The sequence below is a fragment of the Pyrgilauda ruficollis genome, unplaced genomic scaffold (assembly GCF_017590135.1).
Source record: "Pyrgilauda ruficollis isolate IOZ18807 unplaced genomic scaffold, ASM1759013v1 scaffold45, whole genome shotgun sequence".
Lineage (NCBI taxonomy): Eukaryota > Metazoa > Chordata > Aves > Passeriformes > Passeridae > Pyrgilauda > Pyrgilauda ruficollis.
The window spans coordinates 4,125,718-4,145,918 of NW_024526044.1; the positions used below are offsets into that span (position 1 = coordinate 4,125,718).

General features: G+C 43.2%; 1 protein-coding gene across 1 annotated transcript in view; it reads left to right on the plus strand.

Annotated features, from left to right (window-relative positions):
* The window catches only part of LOC121359458 (formin-like protein 13), a 28,097-nt gene extending 15,767 nt beyond the window's left edge, over positions 1-12,330 (plus strand). The window contains exons 7-15 of the mRNA XM_041478403.1: positions 662-739; positions 2,999-3,089; positions 3,628-3,714; positions 5,999-6,151; positions 7,096-7,225; positions 7,358-7,390; positions 8,997-9,100; positions 11,123-11,206; positions 11,833-12,330. Coding sequence (XP_041334337.1) covers positions 662-739; positions 2,999-3,089; positions 3,628-3,714; positions 5,999-6,151; positions 7,096-7,225; positions 7,358-7,390; positions 8,997-9,100; positions 11,123-11,206; positions 11,833-11,937 — 865 coding nt within the window. The 3' untranslated portion in view covers positions 11,938-12,330. The remainder of the gene's footprint in view (positions 1-661; positions 740-2,998; positions 3,090-3,627; positions 3,715-5,998; positions 6,152-7,095; positions 7,226-7,357; positions 7,391-8,996; positions 9,101-11,122; positions 11,207-11,832) is intronic.
* Positions 12,331-20,201: the final 7,871 nt, after the last annotated feature.

Here is a 20,201-nt window from a genome sequence, read left to right on the forward strand (position 1 = left end):
TCCCTGCCATGGAGGTTGCCTTGAATCCTGTACAGAGGTGTCTTTATCCTCAGCAGTGAGAGTTTTGGCATATCCTTATTATAATGGACATTACTCAGACCAAAAGTTAATTTGTTCCTGAGAATTCTGATTAATCTTCCTGCAAGTGCTGCAAACCACAGTCCTTAAATTAATGAATAAAAAGATAAAGTTCCAAAATGCCAGTAGGTTCAAAATTCTGGAGATTTTGAGTGGAACACTAGAGGAAAATGAGAGTTCTGAGAGATTTCCATGCTAAATTCAAGGCCAGTGTAGGAGAAAATACAAATAAAAGCAAAGTTCTCTAATGGATTCTTGTTGAAAAAGGACATTCTTGCCACAAAGGGAGCAGGTATCAGTAAGAGACAAGAAAATCATCCTCAGATTTGTTTTTCCTTCATGACTGCTATGTAAATTTAAAGTAAATATGAAGACTGAGATTTTGCCTTATGGTAGCAGGTGCTAAATATTTTATATTCTGGTTGTTTGGGGTTTTTTTTGTTTTTTAAATTTTTTTAAAAATTCTGCTAAGCATAGATGAGATACTTTGGTGATTTCTGTTCCCTTGAGCATTTCCTTCCAAGTAACCCCAGAATCCTTTTTCTCCAGACATTTTTCTTAAGAGTTTCCGTATAAAACCAAGTGAGCTGAAGGACAAACTCTTCATCATCCACGAGGAGAGTGGTGGGCTCACAGATGAGCAGATTACAGCACTGAGAAGGTAATTTTGGGGGGAATTGTTTGGGTTTGGGACCTTTTGGAGAAGGCAGAATCTTCTGCAAGTGATGTGAAGTTTGGAAAGTTGGTTGGGAGAGGAGGAAGGCAGAGAAGAGTTAAAGGAGCTTTGTGGGATGGTGGGAATTGGGAATATTTGTGTGAGTGGCAGGGATTGGGGCTTTAGAGCAGGGTGGACATTTCTGCAGCTGGACAGATTTCAGTGTGAGCAAACTATTGGGGTGTGAAATCCACATGAACTGGATTTTATCTTTTTGAATAATTTTGAATAGTTTCCTTCCTTGTAGAAGGAAAGGAAAGAAGTGGGATCCTGGAGTGGGATCTGTTCCATCCCAGTCCCCCTGTGATATTTGGGGCATTTTAATAAACATTTTTACATGCAGAAGCTTGGTGTGAAACTGATTCTTGCTTCAAAATGAGACAAAAAATGAATGTTAGCTAAAGAAAACTGGGGAAAAGAGGACACTGACAGAGAAAGTGAGGAAGTAAATAATTGATGTTTCTGTTGCTTGAGGAATCAGTTTAATTTTGGCCTTAAAATCCTGATCTGAGACAGTAATTTTGAAGTCTGCAGAATCAGATCTGTGTTTGGGAAGTGATGTCAGGGACATGAAACATGGAATTAATGTCATTCTGTGTCATGCTTTTTGAGGTATGAAGGGACATGGGTGGGACACTGGCTATTTAAATGGTTTTGATTGAGTCAAAACCAAAAATATCCTTGTTAGCAGTGTCTTATTAGATAATAACTCCTTAAAAGTTAAAAGGGTATTGTGACCTTCTGAACCACGCTGTAATGATGTGAGCTGAGCTCACCCTTCCTACCTGTGTAGAAAATAAGAAAAATAAACAGCATTATCAAAAATCAACTCAAAAGTCCCATCTCAAATTCCTTCCAAAATTCCCCACAAGTGAATTGTCACACTCAGGATTCAGTCCTGGCACTGCAGCCTCAGTCCAGGATCTCCAGGCTGCTGAAATTGCTGTGGCATCACTGATTTATGGCCTCTGGGGTCTTTGCCATCAGACAATAATAATAATAATGATGGCAATGAAGCTTGAAATATCATATTTTTTTTTCCTTGAAGTCTTTCTTTGATGGCAATAATGCTGAGGGAATATTCCCAGCAGTGGAATGTGTAAGGGGTATTGATTGTTGTATTGCTCTGTGCTGTATAATTTCAAGGATTCAAGCCATGTTATCTGGCTTCAAGGATTCTGTCCCTGGGATTGTTATTTACTGCCAAAATCGATGAATCCATGTGCAAATCTTGCACTGAGAGGAAGCAATTTTTTTTTTCCATCCTGAGAGTTTTGAGTGTAACTGAAACAGTTGAGATTCATCTCAAAATGAAGGCTTGTGTGGTGTTTGTGAGGGTCCCAGGACGAGGGAAGAGATGAATCTGACTCCATGTTCTCAGAAGGCTGATATATTATATTATATATTATATATATTATATTATATTATATTATATTATGTTATGTTATGTTATGTTATATCATATTATATTAATGCTATACTAAAACTGTACTAAACTATAGAGAAAGGATACATCAGAAGGCTTAACAAGAATGAATAATAAAAACTCATGACAGTCCAGGGCTGGAAAGTTCCTCTCAGTGCAAATTGTACCTGTCAGGGTGTCTGAGCCAGGGCACAGTGTCAAAATCCTACTATCAGAGAGTGAAAAATATTTAAAGATGTCAAAAATCCTTCTATCGGAGTGATGCCTTGGGCAGGCTGAGCTGGAACAGAGGGTGGACAGAGCTAGATAACAGAAATGATCCTTGTGGGTCCCTTCAGCCCAGGATATTCTGTGATTATGAGATAACAGAAATGATCCTTTGTGGGTCCCTTCAGCCCAGGATATTCTTTGATTATGACATAACAGAGATAAGAAAGGATCCAACCTCTTTGGAAATCAGGGCCTGAACTCCTCTATCTCATGATTTCACCTTTTTTAAAATATTCTGTCATTCTAAATTCTCTGAATGTCTGCAGGTGGACATTCTGGCTGTTTTCAAGCCTTATCTACATGGAATCATCTCCAGATATCCAGAGGTGTCTGCAGATCACTCTTGCTTCCCATCTCCCAGTTGGTTCAAATGCCTCCAAAGGATAAGCAGTAAATATGAACCACAAAAACCACACAAAATGTAGGAAACTCCAGGGCAAGGAATGGCAGAATTATTTTATCAGAATACAGAATGAAAAGGACCCCTAATTTTAATTTTCTCTTCACAGATATTTGCCCACACCCAAAGATGCAGAAAGGTACCTGTCCTTCAAGGGGCCTTGCTCAGAGCTGCACGTGGTTGACCAGTTTATGTTAGAGGTGAGGAGTTTCAATGTTAAAAGACACCACATCCTAGTTTTAGGACATTCTCCAAGCTAAAACCACTGCAAGAAGCTGTTGTTTAGAACTCAAATTTACAGTCTCACCCAGAATCAGTATGAAAGGATTATTCTGATGAAGACTTGGGACAGATAGATAACAAAAAGAGAATAATGGATCCCTTTGTGTCTCCAAGTCACACTCCCTCCTCTTCCTACAGAGCATTTATCCTGATCTAAATCTAGATTCCCAAAATCTAGAAGCCATAATCTATAAAATTACAGGTATTTAGCCATTTTTGCTCACAAGAAAGGACTGCACTTGATTTTAATCATGTCTGCCCAGGAGCATACAGTGAATTTGCAGGCCTGTGCCAGAGTGTATCCACAGGGTCAAGGCCCAGAATAAAATGAATAAATGAGCACAGAAATTAGGCAAACAATGGCCCAGCTGAATTGCTCAGTAAATAATGAAAGGAATATGCATGTTTTGGTATAAATGTGAGTTTTTTATTCCTGTTCTGCTCCATTCTGTGCAGATGTGTAAAATCCCCCAGCTGGGCCAGAGGCTGGATCTGCTGCTCAGCATCCGTGAGCTCCCCGAGAGCATCAGAGACCTGGAGCCTGTGAGTACTGGAGCCCTCCTGGTGTGTCTGTCATCCTGGCACTTTGATAAGAGAGGCCCAAATCACACATTTCAAGGCTGTGTAGTTTGGGAGGATTATTTTTGGGGTTTTTTTTTTTCCACTTGTGTGTTTGATATCATCCTTATTCCACCAAGGTTCAGGGTACTGGGCGTGGCAGTAGGAGAGACTTCCACAAAAGAGAGAGAAAAGAACAGGAAGAGATCTTCAACATTTTACTGGCGATATTAAACCTTCCTCCTTTGGATGAGGCAGAAGTGAATTTCACCTTTAAAATTCAATTCCCTTTGTGGGGAGGTTCTGGCCCCATGAGCTGAAAGAATCAGTCTAAGGCAAGGAGGAAGTTCATTTGACAAATCTCCAGGAGATTTATTATTTCCTGAAGACTGAAGGAGCTGTTCCCCCTAAGGATTACAGCTCTGGACTGCAATTTTTGGGAGCCAGAGCCCAAGTCCCTCTCTGCCTTTTCCCAGGATGACCTAGGGGTGGGGGGATGCAAACAAACAAGTGCCACTCTGGTGCCTGGGTCCTGCTGTTCCAAGCCCTGCCTTACCTGCCAGCTTTTGTCCATGCTTTGATTCAAAACAAGCATTTCCACACCACAAAAATGCTTCAGAGGTTTTGCCCTCGTTCTGCACGGGAATGAAAAGAAAATGTGGAAGTTCTGTGAGTTATCCTTTGCCTGGCTGTGATTCAAAGCACAGTAGCAGTGAGGGAAGCTCGGAAGAGGAGCAGATGGAAAGCACAGGGGAGATGCAGACATTCCTGACCCTGCCTGGAGCAGCTGCACCTCTGCTGTCCTCCACTAAAGCCAAATATTGAATATTTGGAAGTAATTCCATGCACTGTTTGCTTTGATGGATATTTAATGTTCACTGAAGAGCTAATTAGTGTCTAAATGTGTTCTTATACACGCTAGCACGTATTTTAAACCACAAAATATACACCTAAAATCCTAAGGGGCAATGTCAGTTTTGGCTTTCAGCAACCTCTGGCCCTGAGCTGGGCTATAAATTCTTTAACAACAGCTTTCAGTGCACCCATGTGCTTCATCCTCTCCCTGTTTTTAAATTTCTGTGTTGGTGACTGATGAAAAGAGGTGTGGTACTAAAAAAATACAGATTTTTTAGCTGAAAACAAAATCCCCTCCTGTGCCTGTAGGCCTAGAAGGGAGGTGGCTTCCCTGGGAAAACTGAATTATACTGAGTTTGAGTACAGGAATTTATTATTCTTCCTTGTGGGGAAACTGTGCTAAGAATTTTGATAAGAGCATTGAGCTGGTGTAAATGGAAAGGAGGGAGGTGAAGGATGGAGCTCCAGACTCTGCTTCCCCTGATCCCTGAAATTTGGGCACCCAAACAGCAAAAGCCTTTTGTGCACAGGAGCTGCAGTTGTTTTGGCAGCCACAAAGGATGTGACTCCTTTTTGGGGTGGCTGTGCCAGCACAGCTTTGTCTGGGGGAGTTTGGCCTTGCTGAAAATCCCTGAGGGATTTTGGCACTCTAGGACACGAAACAGAAAGACGAGGACAATGGGTTTTCTAAGGTGAAAAAGAGGGAAGTTTAGTTCTGACTCTAACATTTATAGACTTCCAAAAGTGACAGTGGGTTGGAGGGTGACAGTGCCACCTCTCCAATGGCACTGCATAAAGCAACAGTCCATCAAATTTCTCCCCCTCCAGAAAAGAATGCAAAACAATTATTTACATAAAGTCTGTGAGAAAGTTTGTTACAAGAAGGTCAAGATCAGAAGGCTTAGAAGAACTCAAAAGAACAGGGTGACAGGATTGGGACAGGGAGGTGGGGACAGTGAGGGGTGGCACAGGGGGCACAGACACCACGGGTTTATCCCCATTTTCAGCCTGTCTGAGGAAGGTCTGTCAATGTGTTTGTGGGTCCCAGGACAAGGGAAGAGATGAATCTGACTCCATGTTTCTTAGAAGGCTGATATTATATATAGAGAGAAAGGAATACATCAGAAGGTGAGGAGAGGAAAGGAAAAAAGGAATGAATTATAATAAAAACCCGTGACAGACTCAGAGAGTCCAACACAGCTGGACTGGGATTGGTCATTAAGCAAAAACAATTCACATGGAACAATCAAAGATGCACCTGTAGGTAAACAACCTCCAGACCACATTCCAAAGCCATCAGATTGTCATTGTTTACATTTCTTTTCTGAGAATTTTTCTCAGCTTCTCACGAGAAAAATCCTGGCAAAGGTATTTTTCAGACAATGTCATGGTGACAAAGGTCTGTGTGTTCCAGCTGATCATCCAGAACATCCAGGCAAGCAGGCAGCTGCAGTCCAGCCCCAAGTTTGTTGCTGTCTTGGAGTACATTTTGGCCATGGGGAACCACCTGAATGAGAAAGCTGGGAAAGAGGTGGCCAGAGGATTCCGACTGTCATCTCTGGCCAAAGTGAGTAAATGTCTTCTTGTGATTAAAGTCATCCTGTTCTGAGGTTTGCTAGCCTTAGTAGGCTAATATTTGTTAGCATGTTAATGCTATAAAATAATAAATTTAATTATTTTCATGCGGAGAGAGGCAATAATTCCTAAAGAGGAGCTCAGATTTTACCACCTGCCCTGGGTTAGAGGAGAATAAACTGCTGTTGAGCACTGAGTTCTCTCGTGCCTGGGATCACAAGCTGTGCTCCCCATTCAGGCAGCAGCTCTGGCTCTGTGCTGCTGAATGTGCCTCTAATGAGGCAGAACATCAAAATGCTGCCTGCCCTGATATTAAAATCCCTTGGCATCAGGAATTGTGTGAGCTGCAGGCCCTGGTTAGACAGCAGGTATGAGCCAGGAATGTGTGTGAAGCAGCAACATGAAAAGCAGAGGTTTGATTCTGTTGTTTTCTATTCTTGCCAAATACACCTGGGTGTGGTATTTTGGGATCCCCACACGATGGTGAGGAAAGGAAGGAATCTGACTCCATGTTCTTAGAAGGATTATATTATATTATATTATATTATATTATATTATATCTATACTAAAGAATAGAGAAAAGATACAGACAGAAAGCTAAAGGATAACAATGAAAACTCATGACTCTCTGCTCCAGAGCCTCGACACAGCTGGATTGGTCAATAAGTAAAAACAATTCACCTGTTGGATAAACAATCTCCAAACCACATTCCAAAGCAGCAAAACACAGGAGAAGCAAATTAGATAATTTTGTTTTTCCTTTTCCTCTGAGGCTTCTCAGCTTCCCAGGAGAGAAACCCTGGCGAAGGGATTTTTCCAGAAAATGTGACAGTGACTCCTGGGTTCTGTCAGCATCTCTGCTGATTCTTTTTTGGTGTTTTATTTATTTTTGAGGGCTGATAGCTCAGGGTGTGTTTTTGCTCTGCTCTGTTGCAGCTCTCTCTGCTGAGGGGCAGGGACAGGACGTTCACCCTTCTCCACGCCCTGGTGGAACAGATCCTCCTGCACCAGCCCGAGCTGGCCACCTTTCCTCAGGAGCTGACAGAGTTTGAAGCTGTTCCTGATGGTGAGAGGAGGGAAGGGGGGGAAATAATCAACAAATAAAAAATGAAGTCCTTCAACTTCTGTGCTTCTCACTGTATAAATGAAATTATCATTATAAATGTCATCATCATGATTTTCCCCTCTTCCTTTCCAGCGTCCATGAAGGGCCTCAGTGCTGAAGTTGATGGTATGTAAATGTGGTTTCTACATTCACAGGCAGATTTTCGTGCACTGTGCAGTCATTTGGAACGGGTTTTCACTGCACCTCTGTAGTTTGTAAAGAGAGTTAAAGGTTCAGAACATTGAGGTGAAGTGTTGCCATGGAGATGCTTAACCTGCCATGTTACTGTGAGGAATTAAAAAAAGAAAAGAAATATTGAAGTGCGTCCAGGTGGTTTAGAAATGTAAAAAAAAATGTACTGGCCATGGTAAATAGAGTTTATCATAAAATACAAAAGTTAAGTGGTACAAGTGCTCCATTACAGTGATGGCTGGGAGGGTCTCTGGGAGATGGGAGTGGGAATGCAGCGGGAGAAACTTCCTGGAGTTCGAGAACTTTCTGGAAACAAACTGGTTTCCTTCTCTGAAAAGGACTCCAGCACCAGTGAAATCAACAGGAGGGGCAGAACAAGGTTGTTGAAATGGAAGATGGATTTTGTAGGATGGATTTTGTAGGATGGATTTCCTGCTCTCCATGGAACAGTCCCATGACCTGTGAGCTCAGTGGGTTTTACACTGAACCCTTTGAGAGCTGACAGCAGAGTGTCAGTGGGTGGAAAATTTTATGTTGAAATCTATAAAAATCTGTGTTTTGAAGGTGTGACATGTGTGTTGGCCATAAGTCCAGACCAATATTGCCAATTTCAGCCTTTGGTAACAGATCTGAATGATGCTCACTCTCACTTTTGGGTTGGCAAACCCTTGCACCCCTTCTGGGCCCTGGGGTCAGCTCTGGGAGCAGCTCGAGGCTCCTGCAGTGTGCTTTATCCTGCTCCAAGGAATTCCAATCCACCTTTTAGGAGACAGAAATCACTAAATGCAACATTTACCTTCAGTAAACAATTCAAAACCAGTGAGTATTTTAAAGGCAGTTTTGGGAAATGCTGGGCAAAGCTGTGAAATGGGAACAGAACTGTTGGAGATGTTCAAAGAGGGGCCTCAGTGGTGCCTTGGGCAGGCTGAGCTAACCCGAGGCATCACCAGGGCAGCCAGGTGGGATTGCCTGGGCTCTTCCCTCCGTGGATTCCTGCTCTGCCAGGGCAGTCCCAGCAGGGCACAGAGGGAGGAGATGCACCAAAATCCGAGGAAGCAGCTTCTGCCAGCTCCAGGAACACCCTGGAGGAGCTGCAGGAGCTGCCAGAGCCCAGGCTGTGCCCTCTGTCCCAGCTGACAAGAATTCTTACTGATTTCTTACTGTTCCACAGAGGATCTTTATTCTTTTGTCTTTAAAGGAACCCAGAGTTTCCTACACAAAATGTGGCTTTTCAGGCTGTTATTTCCACGGCTGATCCCAGTGCTCATCCTAGGGAAGGTCAGGTTTATGCTGCTGCATTCCCACGCTCTCGACCTCTGCATTATCCTGCACTTGCAGGGATCGGATCACATTTTTTTCCCTGAGGAAATGCCTCCTTCAGGAGCTCTACCTCCCACCAGGAACTTAGCACTCCTAGATAAATGTACTGCAGACCCACATTCTCTTTTATTTTCCTTGTGCCCTAAATGAGGCAATTGCAGCCCTTTGGACAGCTCTTCATGCTGGTGAAATTCCTCATTTTCTGTTCCTTTTTTTTTAGTTTTAAAAAAAGAATTGGAGAACCTTGTCCAGTGCAGGAGGCTCCTCAAACCCAAAGCAAGCAAGGCAACGCCCCAGGAGTCCCAGTTCTGCAAGGAACTAAAGGTAAATCAAGCACAACCTCCCTGTGGGCTGGAGTAAGGGAGGAGTAACCTGGGAGTTAGTGCTGACACCTGGGAATAAGGAGAATTTGAGGGAAAGTGCCTTTTTATTCCCTTCTGAGGGTGTCTCATGTTGTCATTTGCAGTGTGGGAAGGGTTTTCAGGGTTTCTGCACCCTGTTTTCCCTTCCCAGGCAAGGATGAGGAGCAGGCAGCCCTTGAGAAGCACTAACAGGAATTTTAGAGTGAATTTTAAAGAATTTCTTCTGCCCTCAGATAGAAGAGGGTTTAGAGAGGATCAAAGAATCATGGAATGGTTTGGAAGGGACCTTAAAGATCATCCTTAGGATCACGCCCTGGACCACAGAATCATCCAGTCCTGATTATCCTTCAATCATTTCCAATCCTTCAGGTTGGAAAAGCCCTTGAAGAGCACAGAATGCAAAGCCAGCAGAGCTGACCCGTGTCCCCAAATGCCACCTCCCCTTCCTCTGAGCCCTGCAGGGCTGGGGGCTCCACCTCTGCCTTGGGCAGCTGTGCCAGGGCTGGGAATCCTTTTGGATGGGAAATTCATCCTGAAATCCAACCCAGCCCTGCCTGGGCAGCTGTGCCAGGGCTGGGAATCCTTTTGGATGGAGAAATTCATCCTGAAATGCCACCAACCCTGCCTGGGCAGCTGTGCCAGGGCTGGGAATCCTTTTGGATGGAGAAATTCTTCCTGGAATCCAACCTAAATCTGCCCTGGTCAGCTGTGCCAGCCCTGCAGAGCCTTTTGGATGGAGAAATTCATCCTGAAATCCAACCCAGCCCTGCCTGGGCAGCTGTGCCAGGGCTGGGAATCCTTTTGGATGGAGAAATTCATCCTGAAATCCAACCCAGCCCTGCCTTGGGCAGCTGTGCCAGGGTGGGAATCCTTTTGGATGGAGAAATTCTTCCTGGAATCCAACCTAAATCTGCCCTGGTCAGCTGTGCCAGCCCTGCAGAGCCTTTTGGATGGAGAAATTCATCCTGAAATCCCACCAAGCCTGCCCTGGGCAGCTGTGCCAGGGCTGGGAATCCTTTTGGATGGGAAATCCATCCTGGAATCCAACCCAAGCCTGCCCTGGAGGGCTGCTGGCAGCTCAGGTGTCCCCACTCTGAGTGGCCACGTCCACCTGTGCTGTCCCACACCTCTTTGTGCTTCCAGGTGTTTCTTTCACAGTTGTTTCGTCTTCTATAAATAACATTAATTAATAGTTACTACTGTTAATACTGCATAAATGTTTAAAAAAATATTCATTTCCTCAAACACTGACTACTAATATATTAATTATATAATATAAATGTACTGATTTTTATAATAAACATTATTTATAAAGTATTATTATAGTATTTATAACCAATTTTCATTATAGTATTTATAACCAATTTTCATATACTTTATCATCTGTTTATATAATCAGCTATAAAACACATATATTTTCAAGATCCTACTTTTTATTCTCCAACTACTTATACTCACTTAAACCAAGTTAACCCTCTAATTAGTCCCTACACTAACTCCATAGTTTAACTCAATACTAGCTCATAATTTTAAATGGTTTTCCGAATTCAAAAAGAAAAAAAAAATCTAAAATCTGGGTGTTACAAACAATGCAAAATGAAGAAATTTTATTTCCAGGCTTGTTTCTAAAGCTCTGTTTCTGCCCCTTAAGCACCTGGAACTGGCAGTGTTTGTTGCACAGGAAAAAAGGCCAAATATTCTGGAAATCAGGGCCTTGTGGTGCTTCTCTGGCTCTGCCACTTTTTAGGTTTTGTCATTTTATAATACACTTAAAATTCTCTAATGTTAATGTTCCTTTTATTTTTTTTTTTTTGTCTTTGATGTCTTAATTCTTGCAAGGGAATGTGTGTGCTTCTCTTTTGTGAAATGTGAAATTTTTATGACATGAAAATCTCACCCTGAATGATTTTGTTTTCACTGCTGTTTAATTCCTGCTTTAATCCTATGCTCCTACAGCAAATTAAGGAGTTTTATTTTATTACAGGATTTAATTCAGAAATATGAAGGAGATCTCTCCCAGCTGTCAAAAAGATGTGAGGAAATGAAGAAGCTTTATAGCAACGTGCTGGTACATATCACATTAAAATGCAATGAAAATAATGCTACATTTCTTTTTTAAAAGGGAAGAAAGGAGGGGAAAGCAGTGCAAGAAATTCCCACTTGCCATATATTTATTCTGGCTGTAGGAAAAGAAAGAAAATCCCATATTTAACAGTGGTCAGAGATCTTAAGGAAAGGGACAGAAATGCAGTGGTAACCTCTGAAACTGGAGCAACATCCCGGTCCTGGGATTAGGACATTTGGTACACATTTTCTTTCATGAATGGATTCACCTACCAAGCTGCAGAGCCAGAAAACTTCAGGATTTGCTGAATTTTCTCCTCTCCAGCTGGAGATTTGTGGTCCAGCCAGAGAGATTAACCCAGGTTACTGAGGTAATTCAGTGTCAGCTCCCTAGATCACTTTTATTTGGGATATTTTGGATCTCAGTTCCCTGGAGACTTCAGACAGCTCAAAGTTTGCTTCTTCCTCCTCTTCCCCTTCTTCTTTTACCTCTTCTTTCTCTTTTTCTTTATATTAATATGAACAATAATGGAGGAATTTCACTTTTCTCTGCTCTTTGAATTTCATTAAGCTCCTGGCTTGGATCACTCAGGTGTGCTGAAGTGAAATATTCTTTATTTCCAATTGCAGGTGAGGTTTGGGGAGGCGGCAGACCTGGACTCCCAGGAGCTCTTTGGGGGGATCTCTTCCTTCATCTGCGAGTTCAGGAAGGCTTGTGCTGAAGTCACACCATGAGAACACACATTTTATGGGCAGGTGAGGGAAGGAGGAGCCCAGGAAACAATTTTTAATTGTTTTTTTCATTTATTGATAAGCAGCACCTTGCCAAGCTCACCTGTGCAGCAGAACACCTTGATTTTGAGAGACATTCCATTTCAAATCTGTAATTTTATGTGGTATTTAACCTGTAATATCCCAGGTCACTGATGATCCTCTCAATTTTGTGCTTTTTACCTTGAGATTCCCATATATTGAAAAAACCCCCACTTTTGACCTTTTATAATTTCTCTTTTCAGTCATTTCCTTTGAATACCCTGACTTCTGACCCAGTTTTAATTATTATTTTCATTATTCTGTATGGTGATCTAATTTCTAGAAAATACTTCACACATTTGTATAATGAAATGGGGAGCTGTTACCCACAGAGGGGAATATTTAAACAGATTCTTGTTTATTTTGCTATTAAAACATTGCAAACTTACTATGTAATGAAGAAAGTGTCTGGCTGAGTGCTTTATTTTGCCTTGTCCCCACTAAGCAGGATGAAAAAATAGCACTTTTTATGGCAAATGTCATGTATTTTGCCATAAATGCTACAGGAATTAATCAATATATAAGAGTTGCATTGGCAGGAAGAGAAGAACATCAGAGCAGCAAAATAAAAACTGTCATGAAGCATCTAAGGAATGGATATGAGAGGGAATTATCCATGGTTTTTATAAGGGGAAATATTTCTGTTGTGTTTGTTGGCTTTTACCTGTTTATAATTAGAATAATTACCTGGAGCTCAATGTATGGGAGGAAAAGGAGGCCTAGAGATGCAAAGACAAAAATGTGTTTAGCATTAAAAGCAGCAAACAGTTGTAAAAGGGCATTGATAAAATCTGGCATTTTCCCTCCCAGGTTTGCAAGCAGTGTGGGCTGAGAGAAAAGTGAATCTGATTTCTTTCAGGAAAGTATTCTGATTTATTTTGGGCCTTTCTGCCCAGGGTTTGGGCTTGGATGGAAATGCTGAGCACGGAGAGGAGCTGGGGCTGAGCCCCTGAAGGCTCAGCTGGCCTCAGCACCCCAGCAGCAGAGCCCCCTCTGAGCTGGAGTTTAACCCTTCCTTCTCCACCAGCTGGAGTTTAACCCTTCCTTCCCCACCAGCTGGAGTTTAACCCTTCCTTCCCCACCAGCTGGAATTTAACTCTTCCTTCTCCACCCAGCTGGAATTGAATCCTTCCCCACCCAGCTGGAATTTAACACTTCCCCACCTGGAATTTAACTCTTCCCCACCCAGCTGGAATTTAACCCTTCCCTCTCCACCCAGCTGGAATTTAACTCTTCTCCACCAAACTGGAATTTAACCCTTCTCCACCAGCTGGAATTTAACTCTTCTCCACCAAACTGGAATTTAACCCTTCCCCACCCAGCTGGAATTTAACCCTTCCCCACCAGCTGGAATTTAACCCTTCCTTCCCCACCAAGCTGGAATTTAACCCTTCCTTCTCCACCAAGCTAGAATTTAACCCTTCTCCACCCAGCTGGAATTGAATCCTTCCCCACCCAGCTGGAATTTAACCCTTCCTTCTCCACCAAGCTAGAATTTAACCCTTCTCCACCCAGCTGGAATTTAACCCTTCCTTCTCTACCTCAGCATCCCCTCTGCTGCTCCAGGTGCTGTCGTTGTGTTCGGGGGTCCCAGGACGAGGGAAGAGATGAAAATCTTGACTCCATGTTTCAGAAGGCTGATTTATTATTTTATGACATTCTATTATATTAAAAATGCTATACTAAAAGAAATAGAGAAATGATACAGACAGAAAGCCAGGAAAAGATGGGATGGGATGGAATGGAATGGAATGGAATGGAGTGGAATGGAATGGAATAAGGAATAACAAAAACCCGTGGCTCTCAGAGAGTCCACACAGCTGGACCATGGTTGGTCATTAAGTAGAAACAACCAACACAGACCAATCAAAGATGCACCTTTTGCATTCCACAGCAAAAGCAGATAATTATTGTTTTTCTTTCCCTCTGAGGTTTCTGGAGACAAAAAATCCTGGCAAAGGATTTTTCAGAAAAGACCATGGTGACAAGGGGAGAGCCCAGGAGCTCAGGGGACAGAGCCTGGCTGCTGCTGCACAGAGAATTTCAGGGCTAAGGGTGACCACCAGCACTGCAGGGATGCTTGGACACTGCTGGAAGGTGGGGATGGAAGATTTTTTCCATGTCTGAGCCAGAAAAATGTCACATTTGGGTATTCCAGCAGTCTTGTTAGGGCTGTGCTCCCAGTTACCCTCCCCAGAGGCAAAAGGAATGCAACAGAACCAAAATTAGCACTCCTGAGACTTATTTCACATAAAAAAACATTTGCAGAAGCAATTCAAGTGTTTAATTTCACACCAAGCTGGCTGTGTTTGCCTCGAGTCAGCATCAGGGCAGTGACACCTGCAGGATCTGCAGCTCCCACCCCTTGTTCTGCCTGAGAGAGGAAAATTCAATTCCTTCTTGGTTCCTTGCAGCCCTGTTCCACAGTGCCCTGCCCTGAGAGCACCACTGCCAGCCTTGGATGTGTGTGAGCACAGCTCCAAAATCTGAATTCTCTTCATTTCCATGGGATGTGTGTGATCAGCCTTGGATGTGTGTGAGCACAGCTCCAAAATCTGAATTCTCTTCATTTCCATGGGATGTGTGTGATCAGCCTTGGATGTGTGTGAGCACAGCTCCAAAATCTGAATTCTCTTCATTTCCATGGGATGTGTGTGATCAGCCTTGGATGTGTGTGAGCACAGCTCCAAAATCTGAATTCTCTTCATTTCCATGGGACTCCTGTCAGATAATCCTGGATCCCAGAGCCATTTCCATGGCTTCAGGATCCCTGCATCCCTGAGCAGCATTTGTGATGCTCATGATAAGGTTCATGGTTTTTCAGCTCCAAAATCCTGCTAAGTCTCTTTTAACTAAAGATTTTTTCCTTTTTTTTTTTTCTCTCATTACTTTTTTTCCCCCAAGTCTTTCTTCTCCATTATTCTATTTAACAGCTTGTACTTTTTTTATAGCTCAGCTGGCAAGGCCTCTCCCAATTAAAAATATATCCTGCCCAGTGGTCGATAGCTGTGCCTTTGTGTGAACATCCTGGAGCATTAATTAAAAAAAATTAATTAAAAATTTAAAAAGTACCTTCTTGACATGAAGCTCTATCCCCTTCAGAGAGCACAAAGCTTTCCTATGGAGTGAGAGCTGATTCCATTTTCCTAAATAAGCTGCTCCTTCAGTGCCTGGGAGCTTGAGACATCCTGATTTATATGTAAAAATAACTTGCTCCCTACCTCATTCTTTATTTTTAAACTTATTTAGCATAAGGCTGGGGGTTTTCAGCTCTCTTAAATTGTATTGTTGTGTTTTAGTGGCATAGAGAATAATGCTTTTTACACCTCAACATTTATTTGGGATTATACAGATGAGCTCCAAGGCTCCCTGTGGATAATGTCCTGGGAATCCCTCCTCAGCAGGTGATGGTTTTATCCTGCAAAAGTCATAAAAGCTTTGGGTGATGCTTCTCTTGGTGGAAAATATTACTTTAGGAGCCGTCTGACCTGCAAGAGCTACAGGCTTTTTACATCTTTACATGTTCTTTTTTTATTTTTACATATTTTTTCCCAAAGAGCTGATTTTTGGCATATTCTGGAATATGAAATGTTAGTGAAGGTGTTACAAGAAGTTCTGGTCTCTGAAATTAATCCCAATATTTGCCTGTGTGGAGCTGTGGGGTCAAATCTGTGCTGAGTTTCCTCTGCTGACAGCCCAGCAGTGTCAGAACCACTGGCTCCAGGGGCAAAAGGAGATTTCTTTCCACGTTTTTTTTTTTCCTTAAAATGCTCATTTCTGGCAGGGTGACAGGAGCAGCAGGAGTAGGGAGGATAATTTCTCCACCTGATGTTGGACAGGAATGGCCTTCAGCAGAGCCAGAGCTCAGAGCAGCCCCACACTGGGCCTGGGGCTCCCAGGAGAAATCCCTGCCTTTATCCCAAGTCTCAGAGAATTTGAACTTGCCCCAGGAAATGCTGGAAGGAACGGAGCTGGTCGAGCTGCAGGTCACTGCAGGGATCTGAGCTCCCACAGGGGCACCACTCACAAGGGCTTTCCAGGAATTCCCACCTTGAAATACAAATATATTTCCCCAGGGGCAGAATTCCCCCAGGGTTTCTAACCAATAATGTAAAGAGCAGGGATTATCCAGCACTAGAGTCAGTGGGAAAAATTTAACTTCCACAAATGGACAATTATATCCCAGGGCAGAGGCTGAACTTTGCTTTCCAGTTTTCCTCTTTTTTTTTTTCCCCTTTCCTACTTGAACTGCAGGCACCAGGCAGAGTGCTGCTGCTAATTTGTATAAATGAGCAGTAAAATTAAAACTGTGGCCACTTGGAAGTTGTTCTGTGCAGAAAAGCTTTGATATCACTGATGAATGCTGGTTTCTGGTTTCAATTAAAGCCTTTCTAATCCAAACTGCTTTTAGGAGGAGGAGGAAATGCTGTTAATAAAGAGAATAAAAGTGGGGTTTTTGAAAGGGCTCTTGGGTGCTCACTGTGCAACAACCAAAGCTGGAAGAGTCCTCAGGAAATCTTCCCGTGCTCAAGAAGCTGTTGGCTCAGGAAAACCACAACCAAGTTTGGAACTGCTCATCTTAAAGAAGAAAATGTGGGAAACTCCAAACCCTGGGGCTGCTCTGGTGGAGAGCTGAGGTGCCTCAAAGAGCTCCTGGACAGAGCCTGCCCTGCCTCGCTCCCAGAATTTGGGATGTGGATATTCCCAGTGCAAGGCTCCGGTCCCTGCACGAATGGCTCAGTCAGGCTGCCAAAATGCTCAACTGGTAAGTGTTCTCCCCAAATTCAATGCAAATATGAATTTTTTCACTGTTTAGAAAGCTGAACCAGCTGCTTTATTCCCAGAGTAACAAAGAGCAGGAGAGACTTTGAAAGCTCCAACTAATTCAGGGGTGAACACTTGGTGAAAACAAGATTTTCTTTAGCACTGACTTGAATCCTTCACCTGCCAGCAGGGTGTGATGTGTGTGAGCAGCACAGAGGTTTTGGGTGTGCACAGAAATGATTGCAGGCATTGCTAAATGAGCTTTAATCCTCCCCACTTGCTGCCTGTTTACCCAGGGATGAATTTTGCCCACTGGGGACATTTTATAGCAGTAATTAAACAAGAGAAAGCCACAAAGCAGCTAAATATTGCTTTAAGCTCATTTGACAAATGAGACATTTGAAACAAAAGGTTTCAGCTGCAGATTTGAATCCCTGGATGCAGTTTAGAAATGCTGCAATGTGTTCAGAAACAGAAATCACTGACACTTTTGCATAAGGGTAAATAACTGATGAACTCTGCTGTGGTGATGTCATTTGCTCATAAGCACTGACCTAAAAAACCCCAAAGGTTATTGTCCAGAAAGATCAAGTACTGATGAGCAGATTTATACCAAAATTCTTCTTGTAGCTCCTAGAAATGTTCCTGAACAAGCTCTGCAGGACTCGGCCTGAAATGATGCAATTATAAATAGAAATTTGCTCAATTCCAGCCCAGAACTTTTCTCAGGCAGTAAATGACTCCCAGATAAGATCCCCAGTTGCTGTCATCAGTGCTTACACTGAAGCTTGCTCCTTGGAATGCTGCCATGCAGAACAATCTGATCTCTCCCTCTGCTGTCAGGAATTCAGCTGATTAGGAAAATCAAACCCCACCCAAACCCTTCAGATGATGGAATTACTGAACCTGCCCTGTGCAAGGACAGAGCAGGGGCTGCTGTGCTGCCCCTGCTCTCCAAGCAGCAGCTCTGCAGTTCCTCAGCCCAAAACGCACAAAGCTTTGTGGTTCAGGTGCTGTAAATCCTTTTTCTGCATTTGTCTCTCCCTTTCTCCAGGCAGGAAAGCTGTGCTGACACCCTCCCCAAAGGGCTGGAATTCATGCAAATATATAATGGAAATACAATAGTAAATAAAAATGAAATTTTGCTTTATAACAAGTTTGAAATGCAAATACCTGCTTTAAAAGCAGTTAACGTGTGTACTTGGTTTTTTGCCTTAAGCCACCTGACCTCTCTTTATACAGGAGGTTAAATGTGTAAATATTTCCTGGAAATATTTTGAATAAACATAAATACGAGACATATCAAGCTATTTGTGGATAGTTTAGTGAAGATTAATGACGACATTTGCAAACAGCTGACAGCTGGGGTCTCAGGGGGAGCAAGAGGAACTTCCAGGGTCGCATTTTCTCTCACTTTTATACTGATGCAAACCCAGACTGAGCCTTGGACTCAGAGCAGCAGAAAAACTGGAATATTCCCAGACATCCATCGAGGAGTAGGTGCTGCTGGAAGGACTGGCAGCATCTGCCTGGGAGAGTTTCAAAGCCCAGTTTTCACCTGGTGCTCAGCTCTGGCCAGAGAGAAGGTCTGGCTGCTCAAAAATGCTGAATGAAGACCTCAGATGGCAGAGCTGTCAGCAGATCTGAGCTCTGCTACCTCTGCACATGCAGGCATCCTGCTGACTCATTTTCTTAATCACCTCTGAAATTCACAGGCAGTTTGAAAATTCCCTTTCCTGAGGAGGCCATCAGAACACAGATTTATCATAACAGAATGTCAGGGAAACTAAAGCAGCCCAACAAATACATGTAGGCAATTGGGTTTTATTGTTTTCTCTGTTCTGCTGCTGCAGAAAGTTACAAAAATTCCTGAAGATGGGATGGACTGAGGTGAGGTGCATTAAAATAGGCAAACTACAGAAAAAGCTTACTTAGAAAACCAAGGAAAATTGGATTGTAGATTAAAATAAAGCAAGGAAAATCTAGGCTTGAGTCTGCACCAGAGTGAATTAAAGACCAAAAACCTTCCACTCCTTGCAGTCACGTGTGCAGCTGAAGATTTCATTCTACTCCTACAGGATCCGTTTACATTTTATGCTCCTATAAATGGAGTGAAATTTCCTTTATGAAACATTCCAGGCAGTGAAATTTCCTTTATGAAACATTCCAGGCTGTTTTTAAGAGCCACCAGGCTCACTGGGCAGGTGAACTTGGGCTTGCCCAACAAACTGAGCAGCACAGAGCCAGGAGCCAGCAGGCACACGGACACTGCAGCCAGCTGCAATTCCAGCCTGAAGGGATGCCAGAGCTCGGGAATGGCCTGACCATGAGCACAGGTGGGGATTGCCATCGCTATTATGGGATGGAGCCCCCCTGCTCCCCCTCAGCCCCATCTCCTGCTTAGGGTGGGCTCGGTGCTGTGCAGAACCTGGGGGGGACCCTGGAGGGGCTGGGGGTGCTCAGCTCCCTGCAAAAACCTCTCCAGGCTCAGCAAACAGAAGGGAAATATAATTAGGCTGAAGAAGAAAAGCCTGCAGAGGAAGAAGGGCTCTGTCACAGAGGGGTTAGAAAGATTCCCAAGGCCTCCAGGCACAAGAGGAAGTCTGAGGCAGATTATTCCTCCCTTTTGTAGGGCAAATGACTAATTATACAAAGCAGGATGTTCTGTTTCAGAAGAGATTTGGGAGGTATCATGCAGTATTGATGCAGAAATTGTATTTAATGAAGGTTTACAAGGCGAGAGGTAAAAGGAAATGTAAATGCAAACATGGTGTTTTATCCTGTGGCTCTTCCCTCTGTCAGAAATCTGCCTCAGTGCTGGAAGTCTCCTGTGAAACAGCAAAATTCTCCCAACTGGAGGCAGTTTCAGACTTCCACAGTGTGTGTCCAGAAAGGGAAAGAAGCTGTGAGCCTAATCTGACTGAATTTCCATTGTTGTGTGCTGTTGCTATTTATTTTACTCATTTTTCTTTCAAAGGAAGAAACACAAAATCCCTGTTAGAGGGAGCTGGATCAATACTGAGGAATTCTTTGTCAGATAAAGTAAGAGCAATCATTAACCTCGCTTCTTGTGAATTAAAAGCAATCTCCACTTTTCAGCTCACCTCTCCCACAGCAAACTTCCCTCATTTTCTCAGCAATTAAAGCCCAGCTCAGCCACCCAAACAAGGATTGCAGCAAACAGCCTTGGAGCCCTCTTCCTTCTGTTTGAGTGGGAAAAAAAGAGGTGTTTTCTGATGTGGATCAGGTATTTTGGTGGTAGGGACTCTCCAGGCTGCTTCCCCAGGTGTGGATTTGTGGATAAGGGGTATTGTTGATAGCCCTGATGTCTCTTGGAGCAGCACGTGGAGAAAGTTAGAGCCACAGCCCAGCTCTGCACTGCTCCAGCTGTGGGGCCCCTGGCCGAATTCCAGCCCATTTTA